The sequence below is a fragment of the Nelusetta ayraudi genome, unplaced genomic scaffold, assembly GCF_046127955.1.
Source record: "Nelusetta ayraudi isolate G7.1 ecotype Tasmania unplaced genomic scaffold, CSIRO-AGI_Nayr_v1 ptg000021l, whole genome shotgun sequence".
Classification (NCBI taxonomy): Eukaryota; Metazoa; Chordata; class Actinopteri; order Tetraodontiformes; family Monacanthidae; genus Nelusetta; species Nelusetta ayraudi.
The window spans coordinates 3,207,769-3,225,701 of NW_027466071.1; the positions used below are offsets into that span (position 1 = coordinate 3,207,769).

At 44.6% G+C, this 17,933-nt stretch overlaps 3 protein-coding genes across 4 annotated transcripts; 1 reads left to right on the forward strand and 2 right to left on the reverse strand.

The window, feature by feature from the left end:
• Positions 1-435: 435 nt before the first annotated feature.
• Positions 436-3,927, reverse strand: snapc1b (small nuclear RNA activating complex, polypeptide 1b). The gene is made up of 10 exons (XM_076027705.1): positions 3,636-3,927; positions 3,211-3,370; positions 2,980-3,120; positions 2,562-2,666; positions 2,325-2,480; positions 2,172-2,231; positions 1,553-1,615; positions 1,311-1,452; positions 931-1,002; positions 436-680 (listed from the first exon to the last, which is right to left on the reverse strand). The coding sequence occupies exons 1-10, from the start codon at positions 3,764-3,766 to the stop codon at positions 613-615; spliced, it is 1,098 nt and encodes a 365-aa protein (XP_075883820.1). The 5' UTR covers positions 3,767-3,927; the 3' UTR covers positions 436-612.
• Positions 3,928-4,400: 473 nt separating this feature from the next.
• yipf6 (Yip1 domain family, member 6) lies at positions 4,401-7,455 on the forward strand. Its single transcript, XM_076027707.1, has 2 exons — positions 4,401-4,957; positions 5,676-7,455. Exons 1-2 carry the CDS (start codon positions 4,622-4,624, stop codon positions 6,021-6,023), a joined length of 684 nt encoding a protein of 227 aa, XP_075883822.1. The 5' UTR covers positions 4,401-4,621; the 3' UTR covers positions 6,024-7,455.
• Positions 7,456-8,032: 577 nt separating this feature from the next.
• LOC142889085 (uncharacterized) lies at positions 8,033-17,870 on the reverse strand. 2 transcript variants are annotated; one of them, XM_076027701.1, is made up of 19 exons: positions 17,102-17,870; positions 16,348-16,471; positions 16,117-16,253; positions 15,823-15,992; positions 15,255-15,447; positions 14,581-14,840; positions 14,397-14,482; positions 14,223-14,284; positions 13,729-13,967; positions 12,930-13,119; positions 12,774-12,812; positions 12,101-12,221; positions 11,841-11,982; positions 11,565-11,714; positions 11,239-11,383; positions 10,553-11,070; positions 10,069-10,189; positions 9,919-9,988; positions 8,033-9,411 (listed from the first exon to the last, which is right to left on the reverse strand). In XM_076027701.1, exons 2-19 carry the CDS (start codon positions 16,469-16,471, stop codon positions 9,083-9,085), a joined length of 3,096 nt encoding a protein of 1,031 aa, XP_075883816.1. In that variant the 5' UTR covers positions 17,102-17,870; the 3' UTR covers positions 8,033-9,082. The 2 variants fall into 2 exon arrangements, with proteins under 2 accessions (XP_075883816.1, XP_075883817.1); XM_076027702.1 differs by having other exon boundaries at positions 10,069-10,186; positions 17,102-17,869.
• Positions 17,871-17,933: the final 63 nt, after the last annotated feature.

Genomic DNA, 17,933 nt, shown 5'->3' on the forward strand with positions numbered 1-17,933 from the left:
AAACCCCAAAAGCATCTGGCGGCTCAAAAATATATCCGGTTTAAAATTGGTGAAAACGAAGAACTACCTGAACGAACTTCTAAGGGTTGAGTTCCGTGTGATGGAGCGCAGAAGCACGTTGTAGAGATGAATAGAACCTTGAATACAACCACTGAAAGCAACCTGCATTACCTCGACAGTTACTAACCTCCAAAAGCTCACGTTGCATAACCTTAGGTTGCTATATTAGATTTACATTATATGCCAGCGGCACTAGTTTTCTCTCGTTGGTAAAATACATCTATTGTGACAAAACTAAACCAACGGTTCATTTAATAAGGTCCTAGATTCCCAGAAGGTGCAAAACCACTTCCTAGGAAATCATACAGTAAGGTAAGTCGGAATATTATTTATCCAGGTTCAATTGAAAAACTAGCATTGCAAAATCTACCACAATTGTATAGACACATTTGTTTTAATAAAAACATTTTACATTATCTTTCAGTGACCTGGCAGATCAAATATTAAACATTATTTTAAAAAAAACAAAAAAAAAACAAAAAAACAAAAAAACACCTGGCAAAGACCAAAACTTGAAATACATTTTGACACAAACTTAATCAGTGAAATCATTCAGGAGACGTTTGATTCTGGAGTGGACTTTGTCTCCTCTTTAACTGCTTTTGGTGTTGTTGCTGTATCTGCATGAAGGAACACAAACAGAGGATTATTATCCGACGCTAAATCATTGGTGCGAGTGGACAAGAATGAACTGTTTCATTAACCTTTGTCAAAAAAGTGCAGCTGTCGCATGTTGAATACGCGAGCAGAGTACAAATAGTAAAGAAGAGACAGACACAGGATTGAAATGTGTGTGTGTGTGTGTGTGTGTGTGTGTGTGTGTGTGTGTGTGTGTGTGTGTGTGTGTGTGTGTGTGTGTGTCAAGTGTACCATTATGGGAGAAGTCCAACGTGGTGAGATTCCTAATGTTAGTCATTGCAGTGGCAGCTTTCCATATTTCACCTGGAAAGAAAGACAATTGGTTTCATCTCAAAGAAAAGGTAAAAAAATTAATAAAATAAAATAAAAATAAATTATTATAAGGAACAGTTCAGTATTTTTTATGAGGTCAGATGACCCTTAAAATATTAGCACAGCCCAATATTCAGGGGGAAAAAAATATTTAAAATTTGCAGTACTTTACTAAGCTGGAACTTATGTTTGTTATTTTATATGGAAGTTGATGACAAACACTCATGAGCACAACCTCTTGTTGCAAATATTTGCAGCCTTGATCGCTTTAATGAAAGTTAAGCTGGAATTGAAGTTACCTGAGATCTTCACATTCATGTTGGTTTTGGCTTTAAGTGATGGCTTCCTCTGTCTCCTGGATTGACCAGAGAAATGCGGGGCTCCTGTCTCATCACCGGCGACGTCCAACTGTACTTGACGATGGCGCCGCGACCTGACGGCCTGACATACACAAATCGACTTTCGGCTCAAGAAGTTCAAATCAGAGCTCGAACTTTGCTTTTTTTAAAAAAAAAAAAAGTGTTTTTTTCAAAGAACAAACCTCTGACGCCTGTCCGAAGGCTCTTGATTTGATGGAGGCCAGGAGGTCCGCTCTTTTGGAGGACTGAGGACACGAAGCAAACTCTCATTGGAGGTTCATTTTGAAAACGGAGGCGTTTCATTCATTTTGCCAAAGATTGAGAATTCAATATGACCCTATGATATATGGATACTATATATGAAAATAAATATATGTTAAAAAGGCTTGAGTGTCTTTGAATGATGTAAGGTGAGAACCAATGTTAAATATAGATGTGTTTCATTTTCAATTTGAAAATGTGTAGATCTATGTTGAGTTTTTAAAAAAAAACATTGAAGGACGAAATACTTCATGATTACAAGTATAAATGATTAAATTGTGAATCAATCACTAATATTCCAGGTGATCTTATGGACTGCGTAGCATCGGCAAGCAGAAGCTTCGAGTTTCTTTACTTTTGTTCTGAGTGTGCATAATGCGCACATTTGTTTTGGAAGGATACTTTTCATTTTTGTCAGTTGATGGCACAAGACTGCATTATTTTACACTGTAAACCAAAATAAACATTCCTTCATGCTATTTCTCCAGAACTACGCTATGATACGCACTGGAGCAGGAGCACCGTGAAAGTTGCACTGACCTCCTGCTGTGACGACGGTCCTTCACCACCGTCGTCCTCACTGTGGTCATCAGTGGCATCCTGACAAGACACGGCGTCTCATCAAAACCACAGCGGACACAAAAGGTGCAAAAAAGAAGCAATATTCAAACGTTCTCTCCAGAAATGTCCCACCCCACTCTGCTGCCACTTGTAGAAGTCCATCACAGTCCCGTGAAGCTCCGGGACGAGGTTCTTACGGATGAGGTCAATGGATGAAACTGCCTGTTCTGATGATGCGGTGACGGCAGTTTTCATCTTGGCATAGAGCTCATGGATGTTGGATAACTCCTAAAAGTCAAAGGACAGGGACTCAGGGTTCATCTCGACCGTAAGCGTCCTGCAGAGTGTCAGGGTGTGGTTTGCGCTCACCTCCAGCGTTTCCGGGTTGACCAGTTCGTGTGGACGAGACGTTCGCTCTATGAAGTCCTCGCACAGAGGGGAGCGTTCTGGTTTCCTCTTATTATTAAAGCAGAGCTGAAAGAAAGAAAATTGTACTACATAAATTTGAATTTCGAAAGGCATCAAATCAGATCAATAAGTAAATTCTCTGCTTAGCTTTTAGTGAGAAATTACATTGAATTAACTATTTTATCAAATTGATTTTAATTTTTTTTTACATCATCTTCTTCACTTATTTTCCTAGTGTTTCAATGAAATATATTACTAAACCTAAAACAACCAAACCTAACATGCCAGATTAAACGTCTTTAGGGAAACCATAACGTGCCCCCCCTTAACTCCGCTGCCAGGCCAATAGACAATGTCAATAGCGCAACGGGCAGCTCACCAGGGTGGGCATCGCAGTGAAGTGAAAAGCTTTATGGCTGAGCATCTGCTGGAGGATGTACACAGCATCCCAGTGTTGAGCATCCCTGGCATCCTTCTCAAACTTCTGCACGTGTTCCCAGTCCTTCAGCGCCAGGCGGATCTGAGGACACGAAGAGGAGACGGGTCAGGAAAACAGCTCAGACCACAGCACGGCTGTTTCAACGGGAGAAGCATTTCGAATGTTTCTGACATGCTGAGTGGGCACAGCTGTCTGACATCCATGCAGGCTGTACAGCAGATAAAGCCCTCCGACTCGGATCTGGAAGCTGAACGGGGGGAGGAAGAAGCAACAGGCCTTGTCCAGGATCAGCCGAGTGAAAGCTCGCTTGCGGCTGTTCGATACGCCGCCACTGCAAAAGAAAAACAAAGAATGACAAAATTAATATGCAGAGCAAAGAATGACAAAATTGCTTTTTAAAAAAGTCCCTTTTTTTTTTTTTTGCTCAATAGCTCGACGCACTATAATACAAATAGGAATGATGACAACTTTTTTTTGAGTCATAGTCTTAGTAATTTTAGTACGACACACGAGGGAAATATGTTTCTAAATGGCTTGGAATCGTTCAGAGAACACAAAACATCAACGTGTTTAGAATAAGAAATAAAAGGGCATACTAGAAAATCTCAGAGAACTTCATTTCCCTCCATATCGTGGAGAAAGTCTCGAAGCGGACGGACTCAGTCTTCTGGAAGCGGCTCAGCAGCTCTTCACAGTCTAATTTCACCTGCTTCCCATAGGAAGCCATGAGACTCCCGTTCTCTCAGACAGATACACGATTAAAAAAAAAAGGTTAAAATTTGTTAAAAACTTGATTGCTAAAAAGAACATCTAAGGAGGCATAGTTCACGCAAGTTAAACAGGAGCATCGCCATAATAAAACCGATATAAACAACACAGCACGCCAACGTCGCTGTTTAATACGTCATCACTATGCGACAGGAGTGACGCCTTCATGCGTGACTTTGAGCTTTGACCACACTGTGATGTTAATGCAACCCTTTTTTGTCGAAATTTGTTTACTTTTTCATACAGATATTTTGCGTATACGATATCGTTTTGTTATGTATTGATGTACAGTGACAAACATGTATTGAATATAACGAAGATGTGCCGGAAAGTCATCTGAGCTATTATCACCATTGTACACAGGCGTAAGTAGGTAATTATTTACATCGCGATAAATCGTCCCATTGACTCATATGGTCCACCTGGCATAAAACACAAAACTGCGTGTTCTCGATAAATGCTATCAGGTGACCTTCTCCCAAAAAACAAACAAACAAACAAACAAACAAACAAAAACACTATTGAACGGGAAAGAGTTACAGAATCTGACTTTAGACGTGGTACCTGAACGTCACAACCGGATATAGGTACCCAACGTCCGGAAGTAAACAATCCGCGGCTGACGTGGAGGAGGGAGCAGCAGTCTTTCCAGAAGAGCAGGGCGAACCTGACCACCGTCCACCGCTGCTGTACAGCGATTCGCCCCTCCAACTTGCTCCCGATTGAACCATTGGTTTAGCAGGCGCTACCTACACTTTCCCAGCTCCCTACATTGCTCCCGAAGCCCTCGCAAAACTCCCGTTTGCTGGGTAAAATGGCGGCGGAGGAGGCTAGCAGACAGCTGGCGGGGCTGTCCGAGGTGTCCATCTCGGAGGACATCCCGGTGGAGGGGGACATCTCCCTGCCCATGGGCTCCTCCAGGCGAGACGACGAGTTCTCCACGCTGGACGAGCCCGTCAAGGAGACCATACTGCGGGATGTGCGGGCGGTGGGGAACAAGTTCATCCACGTCCTGTACCCGAAGCGCAGCTCGGCGCTGCTGCGTGACTGGGACCTGTGGGGCCCTCTGCTGCTCTGCGTGACGCTGGCGCTGCTGCTGCAGGGCGGCGCGGCGGACAGCGACGACCAGGGGGGACCCCAGTTCGCCGAGGTGCGCGCGTTTTATTCTATTTTCGTGTGGTTAGAACAGGGCAGGGGTGGACAAACTTTTTGACAGGTGTGTGTGTGTGTGTGTGTGTGTGTGTGTGTGTGTGTGTGTGTGTGTGTGTGTGTGTCCATATGAATTAAAGTCGACCCTTTGTGACATCACAAAGGGCGCTGATGCCTCTCTCTAGTTACTGACCACATCCACAGGAAGGATCCGTTTTTACAAGTTGCCATGAGTTTGTTCATTCATTTATCTATTATTTATTATTGAATATTATTTATGATATAAAAAATATATAAAAAAATCTTTAAATGGACAGTGTGGTGGTGCACCTTTAATCTAAAAATAAACTTTGTAATTTTTTTTTAACACCATCTGACATTTCTTTAGTATATTTTGTACTTAAATGGCTTCAAATTGTTAAAAAAAAAAAAAAAAAAACACTAGAAGAAGAAGACGAAGACCTTTATTGATCCCACGGTGGGGAAATTTGCATAATTACAGCAGCAAAAAGAACAAGAAATATATTGACTAAGGATAGAGAGAAAAATAAAATATTTGTAGGTATAATCAGAAAAATAAAGAGCAAGATATATACATATGAAACAAGACATTAAACATTAAAATAAGAAATAAAACAACACACTAGAAACTGGTTGTATTTTACATAAACCACGTTGTTAACTCACTCACTCACTCACTCATTGGTTTGTTCCCGCAGGTCTTTGTCATCATCTGGTTCGGCTCCATCATCATCACCCTCAACTCCAAGCTGCTGGGCGGCACCATCTCCTTCTTCCAGAGCCTGTGCGTGCTGGGCTACTGCATCCTGCCGCTGACGGTGGCCATGGCCGTGTGTCGCGTGGTGCTGGTGGGCGGCACCGGTGCCGTCAGCTTCGCCGTGCGCCTGGCCGTGGTCACCGCCTCCTTCGGCTGGTCCACCTTCGCCTCCACCGCCTTCCTGGCCGACAGCCAGCCGCCCAACCGCAAAGCGCTGGTGGTCTACCCCGTCTTCCTCTTCTACTTCATCATTGGCTGGATCATTCTGACCTTCTCGCCGTCGCAGTGAGGGGGCAACGTGATCCCAGGTGAACGGACAGAAAACGCATCATGGAACGCTCCCCGAGTGAGAAGACTCGAACACACACACACACACACACCTGTGTCGGCCTTCAAGGGGAGATAAAGGACTACTGAGCAGACTGGGGGAGGGAGGGGCTTGTCTGGGCGTCTGATTCTCGCTGTCAACTCTCTGCAGCGACGTCATTGGCTGGCACTGTGAACAAGCCAATTCGGAAAACCTGTTGATGAGGCGGCTGAAGTGAAAGTGAATTGTAAATGAAACTTCTCGATGAATGTTTAGATGAGTAGGGGCGACCTTAGCGTTTCTTTCCTGGTGTCTTCGGGTGCGTCTCAACCCTCTGGAATTTTTACACTTGCTACTTTTTCTTGGGGTTTCTTTTGCATCAAACCCTCTGTTAGTATTTTCTGAGAAACAGTTTTGTGTTAGACGGGTGACAAGAAATAGAGATCAGGAATTTTGAAAATGAGCATTTTGGAAAGTGGTGGAAGCGGTTTTGAACCACTGCATAAACTTGACCTTGAGACATTCATTTGGTCATTTGGTTGATCAAAGTCCTTTTAGGTTGATGGGTTTAGTTGTGAGTTAACAACTAAATTATTCAGCCGATTAACACAAAGGCGTCGGAATGTTTCGATCTCAAAACCTCCTCAGTGGTCTTCAGTCGGGATCCCGGTGCCGCGCGTGGGAATTTTCTAGATATATGAGCAGCGTCTCCGCTCTTCGTGGAAACGGTGGTTACGTCGTTTATGATGCAGGGAGACGATTTGCACACCAAACAGCAAAACACAAGTCTCATAAAAAGTCTGATGTGTGCATATTTAACATTTAGATTTTTTTTTTTTTTTTAATTAACAATTGTTGGACATTAATATATGCGCTCTTAATGGATGAGGGGAAGATGATGAATGAGAAGCTGCACTCCTCCAGCTGTCACACGATCAGTACGAGGTCTTTGCTGCACTTCCGAGAAAAGAAGTTTCGATCCACCAGATCAGTGTGATTCGTTACACTTTCGGAGAACATGTGGAAAGCAGCCTAGAAGGCAGTGCATGGCAGTGCGTGGCAGTGCAGTGCTGTGCTGTGCAGTCTACGGGGCAAAGCTTTTATCTCAAAACTGTTTTCGTGGAAGGAACGGGATCAAGAGCAAGCGTGGTTTGCCTTCACCATCCTAATGGTTGGGCCGAGGAGCAAACTCTTGACAAAGTTGCACGGTAAAAAATAAAACATGACGTGTGATAATTCACAGGATGCAAAAAAAATCAAAGACGTCGCGTTTGCTCTGCTGATCCTGAAGACCTTTTTTTTTTTTTTTTTTTACCATCTAAAGCTGACATTCTTCCTCATCACCAGAGCTCCTTTCATTGGTTTCGTTTGAATTTCTGTTCATGTACATTAATTAAAACCAGATTCAGATTTATTTAATCTTTTAGTCTTTCTTTGAGTCCCATCACATGTCGAGTATAATATTCCCTTTGCACTGTGAATTGAAGGAGCCCGATGGTTAAAAAGGGACATAAAAAAACAGACGAGGGTTCCTCTGATACTTTTTTATTTAACTTTTATTTTACCACTGAGATTAAAAACCTCTTTTCCAAGGCAGCCCTGACGCCACTGAACGTTTATCGAAGTGCAACAATAACGTAGGGAACACTCAACGCAAAGTGGACCGGCGTCTTTGCGTTGACGCGGAGTCGTAACGACAAGCAGAGTCAGTGGCAGCCCCCTTTGACCTTTGACCCCAAGGCCACACACACATCCTCAACTCCCAACGATCCGTCCATGACCACGTCTTCAATATAAAGAGAATCCTTCAGAAGTAAGAAGATTGTTCAATATTTCACAGCAGTGTCGAGGACCAAAGGAGCATTTCTTCAAGAAGATTTAAGACACACACACACACACAGACACACAGGCAAACAGAGCATGTTTGTCTGCATTCTGCAACACAAGCATCAGTTCTCTTCATTCAGAAGAGAAATCCTAAGTGGGCGTGGAGAAGGATTGAATCAAACCCAAACACTCATCACAGTCCAAAAAAAATTAAAAACACCATGCATCAAATCCAACTTATTCAATATGAAAGGGTGCTATGATAACTGCTGTGTTTTAATGTGAAACTGCCATTCAGAACTGGCTGTCAAGCCTTTGGAGTTTTTGCCACTTCAGCAAAGTTAACAGTAAAAAAGATGTCAAATTGCCCCCTGAATAAACTATTAACATGTGAACGTAACCTTGAACATGTAGGAAGGTGACATTACCAGCGTTATTAAGTTTACCTATTAACATCATTACGTTTTATTTATTTATTTATTTATTTATTTTTTAAATGTTGATATTGGTTTGGCATAAAAGTTGCAACTCAAAAAGCCACGAGTGAGTTCCCATCCTGGCACTGAGGCTGCTACCCAGGCACCCATCTGAACTAAAGCAACACCACCAACAAAGCAACATAGAGAGTCGTACAATTCATCACGATACCTTGTACTGTGTTCCAACCTGTCCAAACCGCCGACCCGTTTCTTTCACACCGCTGTTACGGGTGAAAAAGACGAGGACAATGACTCCGGTGTTACTTGGAATACAGGAGGCATGACATTTATTTGAAGGAGAACTGAAGCGAGCAAATGTCAGACAACCTTAACAGGGTTGGTTCACAAATTTGGACGTAGGACCTCAGAAAATGCAATGTGATGCAAGGCTGGTTTTTATTTTGGAAGCACCGTCTTATTGTATACTGACAATGGAAATGAACCAAAATTTACGACCTCAAAATGGAGTGTGACGTTTAACATTATTCTTTATTTTGTCGGAACCATCTCCTGTGAGAAACAGCAGCACAAAACGAGGTCCTGCGAGCCAAAATGTCTGAACCACCCCTTGGAATTTTTCAGCCCTTTTCCAACCGCTGCAACGTTTCATTCACTCCATCCGCTTGCAGCATGGGGACAGATCACAGTCGCTAAAAAAAAAAAAAAAAAACAACACAATTTTAGTGATTCTATTACGGATCCATAACTTCAAAGTGACCAAAGGCAAACTGGGGATCAGAACTCCAGCAGGAGGGTGAGCGGCTCGGCCGAGCTCATGGCCATCTCCTGCTTGGGCCCGTACACCCCGTGCTCCACCTTCACGCTGGCCCTGGTGCACTTGGCCGAGGCGGCCATGAGCTCCCTGCAGGCGGCCACCAGCTCCAGGAAGAGGTGGCCGCCCCACCACGGCTCGCAGCCGCCTTTGTACTGGATCTGCCTCCTGTTGAGCGGGCGGCCCAGCAGCGACTCCTGGGGGACCAGCAGGACGCTGCCGGGCAGGTCCAGCACCGACACCATGCGCCCGTTCTCCTTCCGGAACAGCTTGGTCGTCATCAGCCGCTCGGCTTTTTTGGAAGGACAAAGTGGAAAAGTGGACCAGGTTACGAATCGAAAGATTTCTTACTCCCAATTCACGCAACCGTTAAACCCAGTGCCTGTGGTGACGTGCTGGTTTTCCTGTGTTTCGCCATTACTGAAACAATACAACTTGTTGATGATTTAGCAAAAATTAAAAAAATTGGAACAGGATAATTTTGACCAAAGATCTAAAATATGATCCACTTCTATATTCAACGACACAACGGCAGAGTTCAAACACCTCCGCTTCAAGAATTTATAGCTTTTAAGCACAAAAGCAACAAGCTTGTTTTTCCAGGTACAGATCTTTGTCTGCAAATGTAGGGAGTTAAAGCAAAAAGCCATCAGAAAAAGTAAAAAAAAAAATACTCAAGTAAAGTACAGGTACCTGAAACACCTACTGAAGTCCAGTAACACAAAGTATTTGTACGTTGCTGCTTGCAGCCTTCTGCAAACAGCAAAGGGGGTGGGGGGGAAAGGAAAAGACGTCTCACCCATGTCGTGGATGATGTCATCGGTGGCTCCTTGCAGGAAGCACACGTACACGACCATCCCCTCCTGGATCTGAGGACAGAGACGCACAGTGAACATCTGGCCGTCCAATAAACATCTACTGTGAATCGCTATGAATCAACAGCGCCGACCTCTGCCCACTCGGCCTCGGCGCCGTCCAGCGCTGGTTTGGTCTTGACCTTCGCCGTGCTGCACTGCTGCAGCACCGTCCGAGCCTGAGGAGCCCGGCCTCTCCGCTGGGAAGCAGGGCTGCTGGACCAACAAGGAATGTCAATGTATTTATGTATACAAACCAAATATAAATCAAATGAACCAACGAAGAAGAAGAAGGTGGACGAGGTATCCAGGTGTTTGGGTGCGCAGGGCCACCGTAGTTTACTGGCAAGCTCAGGAGGGCGAGGGAGGGAGAGCGAGAGAAAGACGGTGCAATCTAAATTGTAACCACTTGATGTCGCTGTTTCTTCTACAAAAATCTACAAACGTTACACGCTGGACATTTAATGAATCTGACTGCTCAGCGAAAAATAATTGTTTTCAGTTTTGACGTAGTTTTCCAAATTCTTCCAATCGGAAGATTTCACTGACAGGTGTTTTCTGAGAGAGCGCTTGTCTTACCCATCGCAGTCAGGCGGTGCTTTGGGGATGGTGAACACCGGCCAGGGTTTGGTGCTGGGAGCCTTGACGGGGTCTTGACCGCATCGGGACCTTTTCTTGGACCCCGCCTCCGCGTCCCTCCTCCTCTTCTCCGGGGGCTGGACGCTGCCGTCTGGCATCGTCTGGCTCTGACTCGCTCCTCCGCTGGCGGTGGGAGTTTGCACAGGAAGTGCGAGGGCTCTGGGTGCGCTGAGACACGTCACAGCGCCGCCCGCCTGTCGCGGGCCTGCAGGGGGCGCCTGCTGCTCTGGTTGAGGTTCGGCCTGAACCACCTGCACCAGACTGTGGTTCTCCGGCAGGATCTCAGAGACGCCGCTCGTCTCCTGCTGGACCTCGGGCCCCGATTTCTTAAAGGACCAGATTCTGGCCACAAAAGGCGTGTTGGGACCCCTGGGCTTGAAGATGATGGGGGTGTTGGGCTGGACGCTGATGGGGGACTTGAGATGAACCAGGATGGGAATTTTTTGCAGAGTTTTTTGCTACGATTGAGGAGACAAAGACAGAAAGAGGATGAGGTGTTGAGTCATTTTTCACAAAATTGTGCTTCAAATATAAAATATCCAGTATAATTTCTTCATGTTTGTATTAAATGCTTGACTGAGAGGGGCACAGAATCATGAGTGACAGCCTCCCTGTTGACCTCTTACCTCTGGAAGTGCTGCTGGCTGGGCTCCTTCATCATTCAGCCTCCCACTTCCCTCGTTCTCATCTTCACGCTCCTCCTCCTCCTGCTGCTCCTCCTCCTCCTCCTCCTCCTCCTCCACCACATCACTGCACTCGTCATTATTCCCACTGGATGCAGACAGAGAATGTGTTTGTCATTGTGCTATATTTATTCATTCCAGCATATACGTACATGCATTCTTTTTGCTGTAATGACAGTAGCTGGAGGTCGATGAGGTGAACGAACTCCTGTCTCATCCTTGATCTTGTAGAGCGTTGAACAAGCGGCTGCAGCCCGGGTCTTACGCACCTGTCGACGTCATCGTGCACCTGCGGCAGCGACAGCGCCTCCAGGTGCGACTCCGCCCCCATTTCTGCTGGTTTCCTCTTCCTGCTGCTGCACTGAGGGCAGTTTTTGATCCACTTCACCACATCGGACCTCATGGTTTTCCAGAAGTACCTGTTGGAAACATGAGAGCGCCACATCCACTGTACGTCAAGGTTCTCTATTTTCCATCCGTCACTGTTTTAGTTGACGTTTACAGCTTCGTGGGCACCGATGGGCTTCAATTTCTTCAGTCCGAACCTTTCATTGAGCAGCCTGAGGCACTTGTTGACGTCGAGATGATTCAGCTCGTTGTGATAATTGACCAAGGCCTCGTCAACCTGCTGCCTGCTCCTCAGAACCAACAGAACCTGCTCTTTGATCATGATGTGGAGCTCATCGTCTGAGAGACAGAGTGAAGAGCGCATCTTCAATCAGTCTCTTCGGTTCAGTTCAGCTCTCGCTCATTTCCTCAATAAAAAAACAAAACTGAAATGCGTCGCGATCGCTTTTCTGCAAACCTTTGATGAGGAACTTCTTGCAGAACCTCCTGAAGGTGTTCTTCTCCACGTAGGTCAACCCGGGAGGATACTTGCGTCTGCTCAGGTAGAGTGCGGCTGCGTCGTACTTGGCAAAAAATGCCTGCACGCACACAAATTGGTGGGTTGGAAACGAGTGAAGCAAACGTGTCTGAACTTTAGAGGAGGAGGGACCTAACGAAGGGCAACGCAATGTTCTGCAGGTCAAAGGTCAAAGGATCTTTACAGTCACACTATTCCACATTTGAGAGAGCACGAATGCAGGATGGTGGTGTGTGTGTGTGTGTGTGTGTGTGTGTGTGTGTGTGTGTGGGTGGTCACACGCATGCAGGACAGGAAACCAGAAGTTTTTGGACGCCCTTCAAAGTTTACTCACTGCCAATAACTGTCAAGAAATATTTGCCAGAGAGTTTTTGTCTGTGTTTCAACAGTTTGGCTGCATCAGAGGAACAAACCAATGCAAATCATTTTGCTGTTTATTACTAACCAGACAAAATAAGAAGACTAAATTCTTCTCAGTGACGTTGTCTCAGTTGCACTTCACTGAACTGGACTTGGGGATTTTCAGACTGATTCTTCAGACAATACCGTGCATCAGAAATGCACGAGGAGACCAAAAACTTTTTTCTTGTCAAGTGAATGAAACGCAACAGACCTCCTCAGCACCGGCAGCCTGGTCTTGATCCCGCGTGGCCTGCGGATGAAACGGTTGCAGCCAATCAGCTTGTTTATAACACCGCCGGGTTGAAAAGCTCGAGCGCTTCCAGAACATCCAGAAGATTTGGGAGACGAGTCTGGACTGTGACCTTACATTTGAGCCGCTGTGGACCTTGAGCGTGGGCACGGAGCCTGGGCGCAGGCAGACCTTCTCCCCACCGCGGTCGAAGCAGTCCTCGCTGAAATGGGCCGAACAGATGGACGAGCGCAGCCGAGGGTGCCAGCTGCATCGGCCCACGGCCTTGATCCACTGAGTGAGCAGGGGGTCGTTGTTCAGAGGGAACCTGTCAGGAATTGAAGTCAGAAAGCATTTAGAGATCGCAGGGCCACAAGACGGCAGCAGCTGCGCTTCCATCACAGTTTATGGCAAAATAAAAGTGACATTTCTAACATTTCGACAAAGGTACAATTGTGATTTGCAGGTGTTTCCACTGAATGGTGTGAAGCGCATAAGCCGTAATTCTGGTCAAATCTCGTCCCTCTAGAATCCACTGTAAGTAGGTACAAAATGTCTTGTATAAATCTGCATTTCAATGTTGTTTGCTGTCCAGAATGGTTGTCACATTTTTCTCTTTGATGACTTGTCAAAAACATTGGCCATACTGCGCCATTTTCACTGGTCAGTGAACTGGTCACATGACCCCGTACGTCACCTCCGCTGACGTGTCAATGTGAAAAAAGTGTTTCCGTGACACTTTTGTGATATTCCTCTATATGGATCTGTCTGAAAAAAAACGTCATGAGCATCAATATAGTGCAAAGAGACGAAAAAAAAAAAAAAAATTTAAAAAGAAATAAAGAAATAAAACTAAATACGTATGGGGTAAGAAAGCAAAAAAAAACAAACCAGATGTTTCCATCTTCTGGACAGTTGGACTATGACTGAAACGTACTTGTGAAAGGTGAGGCCCAGGCCCCTCTCCACTGGACCACAGCAGTTCTTGCAGTTGGTGATGCTGCAGCGGAGCCACTTCCTCTTGGTTCTGTTCAGGCAGGTGTTGCAGTTGTTGATCCACTGGCTCAGGTCCCGGGTCATGGTGGTCCAGTAAAAGTGCTTAATGATCTCTCGCTGGCAAATGCCCTGGCCATAGTGGCCCTGGTTGTCATGGAACTGCTTCAGGATGGAGTTCACCTGGGAACAAAAAAATGGCGTCAAGCTCATGTGATAGCGGTCCTTTGGTTTGTGATACATAGAGGATTGTTGCCGATACAGCGTTTTGTTATTCCCCTTTAAAACTGTGCTGATAATCGGACAGCTTTATGGTTTGTGTGCTCTGTTTTCTTTCAGAGTTCCCTCCTTTAGTTTAACCTCCTATTGCAACGGCTGAAGGATCAGGAGACAGAAGGTGAGGAATTAAGTTCACCACCCTGAACAAATCCCACAAACCTCTTCTCTGCTACGCGGTACTCTGAGAGGAGGAAACACCCGAGTGTACATCAGAACTCCATCTGAAAGAAAAGATCAAAGGTTTTCTTTCTCCTTCTGAAAAAAAAGCAAAGGTCTGATGGTCTGATGGTCTGTTGAGAATAACCAGAAGTTTTAAAAGTTCTCTTCCTGCACCTATGAGCCCAAACCGCTTGGCCATCCTCTTCAAAGCAAATCTGCTTTTCTTGCTTTCCATCGGTAAAACTCTGTGACTCAGATACCTGCAGGATGCAAAGAAGAAGTGCACGGATTAATGTGAAAACGCCGCTTTGCTCATTCTGAAGTGAGCACAGAGTCAGTGGGGTTGCCGTTGCTCCACCTGGCAATCTGATTGTAGATGGTAAAGTAGCTCTCGCTGGAAGCCTTCCGCCTCTCGTAGTCGGTCGTCGCCTGGACGGTCACCACGTTGTGGTCGGACGCCGGGAGGCTGTACTGGTGCTCCAGCAGCTCCAGCGGGGATTCAGAGTTGTCCAGCGCCACCACGGGGGGGCCAGCCACCGTTTCAACAGCGGCGGCGGTGGACAGGAGGTCTTCCAGCGTGTTGGACTGGAGGAAGTTTTCGTCTGAGGAGACGCCAACCTGGAAACAGAGGACCGCCGCCTTTTGAGGATACGCAAACGGGAATGAAATGGACGCTGATTCGGAAGTCATTTCTGCTTTGTTTCTTCATGCGTTTTCAGTAACACACTAGTGCACCATGAAATAATGTCAGGAGTACCGTGAAAAGTAAAGTCTCAATAAAACATTTTTAAAAACACTAAAGTAGTTATGTGAATAATTTCTAGATTTATTGTATATTTTTCATTTCTTTTTGATTTACATCATTTGTCCATCTTCTTTTTGCACTCTATATGCTGCTGTGATTCTTCAAATTTCCCCAACGTGGGACAAATAAAGGCATGCTATTCTATTATATTCTAAAAAATGATCCAATTTCACCTTGTTGGTGGAAAAAAGTTAATAATAATAATGATGATGGCAATATCTCGGCACCTCGTTTGCGATGGAGCCCAGAATGATTGTGGGCACGGCGTCGGGTGACAGGTTGAGCTGACCGTCCTCGCCCAAGAGAAAGCAGGACGGGTCAAAGTGTCTGGAGCAGAGGCAGGAGGTCATGCGTAACGAGCCTTCGTCCCTCTGGGCCACCTCCAGCCACTGGCGCCGACGAGTTGTGTCCTTAGGAAACCTGTGGGGCAAAGAAATGATTTTCTCTGAGCGTGAGGACAGTCGGCTGCTACAGTGGCACAAGGCTCTTTCTTGTCGCCACTTACTTGAATGAATACAAAGACCTTCTTTTCTTGGTTTGGATGGTACGGTGGATCAACATTGATTTGTTTCAGTTCTTTCAAGGTCCAGTGAGTAAAATCTTTCATATTAAGTTCACTGTCAGATGGCAGCTAACTAGGAGCAAGACCTCGGCACTAACTGTGTGATCCTATCAATTATCATTATTGTTTAAAGGGAAATAACTGTATTAATCTGACCAAATTTGATAAATTGTCATATTTGGGCTCAATCGCAAGACCACAGGTTTGATTAAAAGCAGCCGGAATGTTGTCACCTGTGGAAGCTGAGGTTGGGGTAAACGTAGCTGGATGCATCGCAGCCGTAGGCCAGGCAGAAGCGGACAGGAGGCTCAGGTGGTTCAGCAGGAACTCGGCTCTGGCAGTAAGTACAGGCTTTAACCCAGTTCTTCACCGCCTCCGTCACTCCTACCCAGTAGTACATCAGCTGGAGGTGGAGGGACAAGTTTTGTCTGTAGCATCACCTTAGCATCAAGTCTTTTTTTTTTTTTTTTTTTTTAATAATCACATAACATCTGTTCTACCATTTAAACAACACGTGTCAAACGCACCATGATCTCCTTCACGGCCCTGGTGCGACCAGCATGGTTGTTATTATCATGGTAACGGGTCAGGAGCTCCCTGACTTCCTCGTCGCTCCTGACCACCCGGAGGAAGCGGCCTCTGTAAGAACGCCACAGAAGGCCATCTGGAGGACAGACAGAGGATGAGTGTCGTTTTTTTTGTTTGTTTTTTTTTTAAAGAAATAATAATAGTTCAACAAATCACTGTCTTTTGCATACCTCTATAGACGTAGTGTTTGCTGGCCGCTCTGGTGACTCTCTTTGCACTTTTTAGTGTTCCGGCAGGAAAACTTCTTGTCCGCAGAAAAAGTTCCACTTTATCCAACAAATCAAAAGACGGCATCTATAATGGTTCAGGGAAGAGAGAGGAGCAGAATCAAAACTTTCTACTTTATTTTTATTTACACATTTAAGCATAACATTTAAAAAAAAAAAAAAAAAATCAATTATTGATGCTTAATGAATGTGTTGAGTCGCCTTAACCAGAAGCTTAAAATATTAACAAAATTATGTGTTCCATATTCTCACATCAGTATAGGCTAAAGGCTAAAGGCTAAACAAACAAAATTAAAATGTGCTTATGGTCATTTTTAAAAGTTGCACGTTTGGTTACTTTTAAAGTTCATGTCCAGCACATCTCAGCTGTAGACAAGGTATAAATTTAGGAAATTTAATGAACTTTAAAATCACCAATGCACCAGGTACCCCCCTTTTAAACTTCTCACAAAAATGGTGTCTATTTGCGCAAATATAAATCTAACAGCGCTGATTTAGGGGGTATCATGTTAACTAATAGTTTAAAATCATAATAATATGCTCAACAATCGTGCCCGTTTTACAGGGGGGAAAACCCGCAGCCAGCGATGACGACTCTAGAGATAAAAACACAAAATACGGCCGATGTTGATGTTGCAAAACACACAAATAAATTCACTAAAGTTCAACAGTTTCCTCACTGCAAAACGGTACCCACCTTAGCACATCTTACGTCCGGTTAACAAAATTCCTCGTTACACCGTCGACAACTTTCAACAAACACTACGGATTTTGAGCGTTAGTTTTTAGGTAAGCCGCTAGCTGAAACGTCGCAATTTCTCGAGGCCATTTCTTAAAAGACACACGACTTTTGAAGCGAATTATCTGTGGAGGTAAACTTATGGCTAAACGTGGTGTTTGGTGGTGTAAACATTTAAGCTAGCAGTGGGCCGTAGCAACCGAGTTTTATTTCCGGTATAATAATTTTCAAAATAAATTAAATGTATTCAAACTTGCGTAAGGTCATTACATATGATAACAATACATTGTTTTGAAACCCATGACAGGATTTAAAACCGCAAGTTTTTTTTTTTTTTTTCATTTTTACTACTGATAATCAAACATTTAATCCGAGTTAGGTTGTTTGTTTTTTTTTAATTGAATTTAGATTACATTTTAATCTAAACTAAAATTAATTTTATTTTATTATAGTCCGCTGCCATGACTTTAAATCAATGTATGTACACGTGTTATGGTGGCATAATATTTCTATTTTCTCTTTATGACGCAACTGAGCTTTTATTTTGGCGTTAAATCAAAACAAACCGGATGTTTTATTCTTTCGTTCAGCCGAGGAAACGTTGTGGACCACGTTTGTTGTGAACACAACTCTCAATGGTTGAACCGCGGATGTATGGGGTCAAACGCTGCGATAACGCGCTCACTGGCTGATGCGTATTTCGGATGAAGAGCTCTGCTGGTGTAACCGCGTGGTGTGCATTGTACAAACGTTTAAGAACTCAGATATTTGGTTATTTCTCCACAATTCT

Coding starts and splice junctions, on each gene's coding strand:
- snapc1b (XM_076027705.1), bottom strand. CDS start 3,766: ATGGCTTCCTATGGGAAGCAGGTGAAATTAGACTGTGAAGAGCTGCTG. Junction 3,121..3,210: donor CAGCTGTGCCCACTCAGCAT/GTCAGAAACATT, acceptor TCGTGTCCTCAG/ATCCGCCTGGCGCTGAAGGA. Junction 1,616..2,171: donor GACCGTCGTCACAGCAGGAG/GTCAGTGCAACT, acceptor TCGTGTCCTCAG/TCCTCCAAAAGAGCGGACCT.
- yipf6 (XM_076027707.1), top strand. CDS start 4,622: ATGGCGGCGGAGGAGGCTAGCAGACAGCTGGCGGGGCTGTCCGAGGTG. Junction 4,958..5,675: donor GGGGACCCCAGTTCGCCGAG/GTGCGCGCGTTT, acceptor TTGTTCCCGCAG/GTCTTTGTCATCATCTGGTT.
- LOC142889085 (XM_076027701.1), bottom strand. CDS start 16,471: ATGCCGTCTTTTGATTTGTTGGATAAAGTGGAACTTTTTCTGCGGACA. Junction 14,841..15,254: donor TGGGCTCCATCGCAAACGAG/GTGCCGAGATAT, acceptor CTCTGTTTCCAG/GTTGGCGTCTCCTCAGACGA. Junction 13,968..14,222: donor TACCGCGTAGCAGAGAAGAG/GTTTGTGGGATT, acceptor TTTTGTTCCCAG/GTGAACTCCATCCTGAAGCA.